The following is a 6000-nucleotide window of genomic DNA, read 5'->3' on the forward strand; positions in this document are numbered from 1 at the left end:
CAAATAAATAAATAAAATCCTAAAAAAAAAAAAGAACACCTAAGAGCTCGGTGGGCTGAAACAGGCCAGGTCACTTCTGGCACGGGTACCACTATAGCAGCTCCATCATCAGCCTCTCCTTGATCTCAAAGCACTTCCGTTTTCCCTTCCTCTTTCCTTAATTCCCACTCCTTTCCTCCTCTTCTGCCTATGGTATTTATAGAAACTGCTTAAACACACCCCACCACCTGTCCAATACAAAGGGCTAAAAAGGCTGCTGACTTCCATCTGAGGTCTCCTAAAGAAGTATCAAGTATCTGGCCTCCTAAGCAAATAGAACTTTCTAAAAATGGTGGGTATCAGCATGGTACTATGCAGATTCAGACTGACTGGGTTTAATGAATTCTGGTTCTGCCATTTACTAGCTATACGAATTGTTATTTAACTTCTCATGGAACCAAACACCTACGTAATAAAGTTCCTAAAAGCAGCTGGTACATTACAGGTGCTTAATAAAAAGCAAATTCAGCTTAATACCCTGCCCAAACATCTCAATTCCTTTAGAAATTTTCGATTAATCCCCAAATCCAAAGTCCACTATACTCGTTCCCAGAGAAGATTCTACAGAATCTCAAGACACTTCTCAAAATGTCTTGTGGTCAAATACCTACGTCTCTTGGGAGGGTCATAATTTCACATGAGCACAGTAAAAGGCTGAGAAGTCCAGCAATAAATAAACCTACTTCCTTTTACCATGGCATCCTTTTTTTGGTTGTAAACCTATAAGTAACTCACTGAAGAACTTCTCCAGAACCACTGGATGGAGGGATACTCTGTAACTGTTTAGTAAAACATGCAGACCAGGTTTGAAAACTGCAAAGATGAGGTAAACAAATGAAACACAGATGGCGGAGGTACAAAAAGGCAGCATTAGGTAATAAACAGTCCCACAAGATCTCTACAGAGTGGCTTGGTCCAGGCACCACCTTGAAGAGGCAATGCAAACAATAGCCACCCTAACTTCTGCCCCTCCCTGCCCCAAAATGAGGCAAGCTTTTATGCTTCCCTCACCCACTAGAACAATGGGTAGAAGGCTCTGGGTTAAGCAGGTAACAACAGGTACCATCATATTTCCATGTCTTGGATCCAAGGTCCTTTCGCACTTCTTGATGCACTCCATCACCCTCCATTCCAGCACTTACTCCCTTACACACGCTATCTTACCGGTGCTCACCAACCCACACCATGCCTGCCTGTGAGCCTCTCAATGCTGAGAACAGTTTTCCATTTTGCTTCAACTCCTGCTCTCCCAACCTCATAGTTATGTTCATAAGACTAATATAGCCAATGCTTATTAAGTACTTACTATATGCTAGCCCCATTCCTAAGCATTTAATACACTAAAACTCATTTAATCTTCACAACAACCCTATGAGGTCAGTATTACTATTTTCTCTTTTATAGATGGGGAAACTGAGGCAGAGGCAAGTTAAAGAACATGCCCGGGCGCCTGGTGGCTCAGTTGGTTAAGCGACTGCCTTCGGCTCAGGTCATGATCCTGGAGTCCAGGGATCGAGTCCCACATCGGGCTCCCTGCTCGGGGGGAGTCTGCTTCTCCCTCTGACCCTCCTCCCTCTCATGCTGTCTCTCATTCTCTCTCTCGCAAATAAATAAAATCTTTAAAAACAAAAATTAAAAAAATAAAAGAACATGCCCAAACTTATATAAGTAGTAAGTGGCCAGGAAGAGTGATTCAAACACAAGCTCCAGAGCTCAGACTTATAACTACTCTCCCAGGTCACACTTGTTCAGTTTTGTGAATTGTCTACTGGCCAAGGTCTAGTAATACCTCATTGTTTGGGGGCGCCTGGGTGGCTCAGTTGTTTAAGCGACTGCCTTCGGCTCAGGTCATGATCCTGGAGTCCTGGGATCGAGTCCCGCATCGGGCTCCCTGCTCGGCGGGGAGTCTGCTTCTCCCTCTGACTCTCCCCCTCTCATGCTCTCTATCACTCTCTCTCTCAATAAATAAATAAAAAAATCTTTAAAAAAAAAACAAAAAACCTCATTGTTTGAAGAAACATGTGAATCAGTGATTGCAAAGCCTTCCCAAGAGGTCTACCTTGAAGTCCAACCTGACAGGGTATGGCCAGTAGACTTGACCAAGCCCTGCCTTACGGCCCTGAGGCACAACCAGGGTGCTCCCAGACTATGACAGCCTGTGGAAGCTGAACATCAATGTTAAAAATAGATTCACCAGAGGGGCGCCTGGGTGGCTCAGTCTTTAAGCGTCTGCCTTCGGCTCAGGTCATGATCCCAGGGTCCTGGGATCGAGCCCCGCATCGGGCTCCCTGCTCTGCGGGGAGCCTGCTTCTCTCTCTCCCACTCCCCCTGCTTGTGCTCCCTCTCCCGCTATGTCTCTGTCAAATAAATAAAATCTTAAAAAAAAAAAAAAAAAGATTCGCTAGAAAAGGTTAAAAATACCTGATCCATCCTACCCCTATTCCTCTAAAAACTGTATCTAAGCCATTCCATACAAATTCTACCCACGTATTATGTCCACAAAATACGCTATATAGTCCTAAGCAAAAAGTTCATTTTTCATGTTCAATTTGACAAATAATTTTAAAAGCCTCATCACTGACTTTTAAATAACAGACATGTATTGTCCAAATACTAAAGCTAGTTTCTTCTTTTCATCCTTTCCTTTTGATCTTTAAACAGAACCTAGGACCCCATGGCAGAGACAAAAGTGTTGAATCTTCTATGTGCACTGTTCAGATCTCAAAAGGAAAGAGAAAGAAGTACAGCATAAGAGTGTCAGCCCTCTGGTCAGAATTCCGAGGTTCAAAATCTGGCTCAGTCATTTACCAGCTGTGTGACCTTGGGCAAGTTACTGAATCTCTGACTCTCAGTTTCCTCACCTATAAAAAGAAAATATTTTAATAAATAGAGATCATAGTACTTCTCACCAGATTGTTATAGGCAGAAAATCAGATAAGGCACCGAAAGTACTCAGCAAAGTACTTGGCATAGAATAACCAGTCAATAAATGTTAGCTATTAATATTCTACATGCTTTTCTAAAATTCAAGAAATTTCTCTGTGTAGTTTCAAAAGAAAAAGAGCTTGATGGGGGAGGGGGAGAACAAAGATTAAGTAATCTTTATTATAAAGACAGCAACTCAATCAATTGCTTTAGGTGGAAAATTGGGCACATTACCAGAAACAAGAATTACCACAATGCCCGTGAACTTTCCACACCCCATCCACAAACTTTGGCAATCTTCACCTTCTCTTTTGGGCCAAGGATCTGAACTCATATCTGTTAAGAAAAGGTGGAGCTCAATATCAAGGTAAGTGCAGAGATACAAAGTCATTAACACCAAGGTGTGGAGAAAGCTCAAGCTAGCAAACCTGACTGCTGCCATCTCCAAATTTTGCAAAATGCATACACAAAAGGCTGAAAATTGGGGGGGGGGGGAGGTCAAAAATTGAGTTTCAGTGACTGTCTGCCATCATATTACTGCATTGTAATGCAAAACCCTAGATACCAAGAAGGTGGTAAAAAGCAGAATACATCTGGTTTAGGGCAAAGTTATGTTACATCGATATTCTTGTCTCATGTTATGGTATTAAACCAACCAGACTGAGAAGACCTAGGATAATTTGTGGACTTAAAGATCCCATACTCTTTTTTTTTATAATTGGCATGTGTTAGCAACAAAGAGACTATCCCATCTCCCCACTTCTGGCCAGAGTGAATAAATCTAAGTTAGGACTATCCCAAAAGGGTAAGAGACTGGCCTGGAGCTAGCCTCAGCTGGTCAGAAGAAAACTGCTTCAACGTGGGAACAATAAGAAAGACTAAGACCCTTGGTGCCGTTACACAGGTGATGGTAAGATGATAACCACCTCAGAATTACTCTGTACTTCACAAATCTCAGGTACTAAGTGCATAAATCTCCATAACATTCTCCAAACAACTCTGAAGGCATAAGTAAGACAGTCACATCTCAGTGATCCTTGGTAAGAAAGACCCAGGTCACAGCCCTAACTTACTGACCAAGAAGAGGCCCTGACATACAGCACTGACAATGTTTAAGTCCAATGAAATTGGAAGTTCCATTCACTTTCAAAGGAAGGGACTGTTTCCATTGGCTTATTTCCGGGGGCGGGGGGGGGGGGGGAATCTGTCCTCCACAAAATACCTTGAAAACTAGAACCCCCTAATTGTAGAAAACAGTCTCTGGACGTTAAGATCTCTTGGACACCGTCAGCTGGACATCAACTTGTTCCGGGCTGATCACAGAGGGCTTACTTCTACCACCAAGGCACTTAACTCACCACCTTCGTCCTCTGCGGGGGAAGAGGACAGTAAAAGTATTTTGGAAAAATGCCCAAGAAAGGAAAAAGCTGACCGGTTTCCTGAGGGTGTCTCCATCCCTCCGGGCTAGTATGTGGTGACTTCCTACCAAAGGCCAGCAGGGGAGAATAGCTCTCCAAACCAAACCCGGCTCTCTAACACTACAGGAAATGTTTCTCCTAAAAAGCCACTTGTAGGATTATCGAATCCATTCTGGGAACCGCTGCCAAGCGATGCCCCCGCAGTGCCAATATCCCCCTCAGCTCTTTGTCCCCACGTTGCCCGGCCCTGCCCTTGTGCCTGGTCCGGGCGCTAGCCCCACCCTGGGGCCGAAGCAGTTCCCCTTCCCCTGGGCTGTCCTCCCAAGTCACACCCAGAGGCCTGGGTCAGCGGCTCCTCCTCCCCCACACACACACCCGCTCGTGGTGGGAACGAGCCCAGGCACCAGGCCACCCCCTGCCGTGGTCACTCCAGCCCTCTGCCCACGTCCCTCGTGGAGGTCAGCTCTCGAAGAGCAGCCGGCCAGGCTGGGGAGTTCCGCGGCCCTCACCCCGCCCGGGGCCTCCCGTCCCGTCCGTCCTCACCGGGCGGAGGCTGGGCGGGCGACGGTGGCACAGACGGGCGCGGGCCGCTGCTGTTGATGATGTAGTGGGAGACGCGCGAGTTCTCGGAGACGCTGAGCACATAGTCCCCGGGGCTGGTGCTCGAGTCCCGCACCAGAAACACCCCGTGCCGCTGGCCCTGCAACAGCGCCACCGCCTCCTGCCGGCTCAGCCGCCCCCAGTACCAGCTACTCCGCTCCTCCGAGTCGAAGTTGCCCGCCATGGCCGCCTCCGCGCCTACACGCTGGGCCGCCGCCGCCGCGCGCGCCCCTCCTGCCCCGGCGCCCGCCGCCCAGCGGACCGGCTCCGGTCTCAGCCTCACAGCAGTGCCCGAAATGGCGGCAGCGGCCGCGGGCCTTCCCCACCGGAAATGACGCGCACCTTGCCCCCGCGAGGATGCCGGGAAGGGGACCGCAACCCGCCATTGGGAGAAGGGCAAAGGACGGCTCGAGCGCGCACTGCGCACGCGTTCTCACGTGCGTCGCTGCCTGGCAGGGATCGGAACTGCAGGGCGCGGAGAGGCGAAGTCTGGGGCACCGGGTAGGGGCTCAGCCAGCAGATGGCCGGCCGGGGTTTGTATCTGCGCTTTGGGCCAGACGGCCCCTTTGCTGCACCGGGCTTCAAATTCCTGGAAGGCCCAGGATTTCTAGGCAGCGACTCCGAGACACAACTGGAGTACAAAAGATGGATGTGGCCCCAGGGCCTGAGCTCCTGGAGACGTCAGTCTTTTTCTGGTGGTTCCTCCAGCTTCTCTGTAGACGGGCTAGGTTTTTGTTTGCATTGATTCATTCAGCAAATAGTTATTGACACCACATTTGCCCTGTGGGTGCAAAGGTGATCAAGGCTGGGCCCTGACCTCACAGAATTCACAGACCAGTGGGCGGAACCAGGAAACAATGACAAGGGAATGCCAAGCGCTACGATAGGGACCCAACCCAACAAGGGGCTCTAGGAACACAGAGCAGGGCCCCCAATCCAATCTGTAAAGGGGTTCAATATGAAGTGGCCTACCAGAGGAGGTGGCTTGAGCTGAATGTTGAATGGCAAGTGGGGGAAG

General features: G+C 48.5%; 1 protein-coding gene across 2 annotated transcripts in view; it reads right to left on the reverse strand.

The window, feature by feature from the left end:
* CRK (CRK proto-oncogene, adaptor protein) overlaps nucleotides 1-5298 on the reverse strand; it is a 28170-nt gene extending 22872 nt beyond the window's left edge. For both annotated transcript variants that reach the window (XM_032428795.1, XM_032428796.1), the window contains exon 1: nucleotides 4926-5298. In XM_032428795.1, coding sequence (XP_032284686.1) covers nucleotides 4926-5166 — 241 coding nt within the window. In that variant the 5' untranslated portion in view covers nucleotides 5167-5298. The remainder of the gene's footprint in view (nucleotides 1-4925) is intronic.
* Nucleotides 5299-6000: the final 702 nt, after the last annotated feature.

This window comes from Phoca vitulina, unplaced genomic scaffold, assembly GCF_004348235.1.
Source record: "Phoca vitulina isolate PV1807 unplaced genomic scaffold, GSC_HSeal_1.0 scaffold40, whole genome shotgun sequence".
Taxonomy (NCBI): Eukaryota; Metazoa; Chordata; class Mammalia; order Carnivora; family Phocidae; genus Phoca; species Phoca vitulina.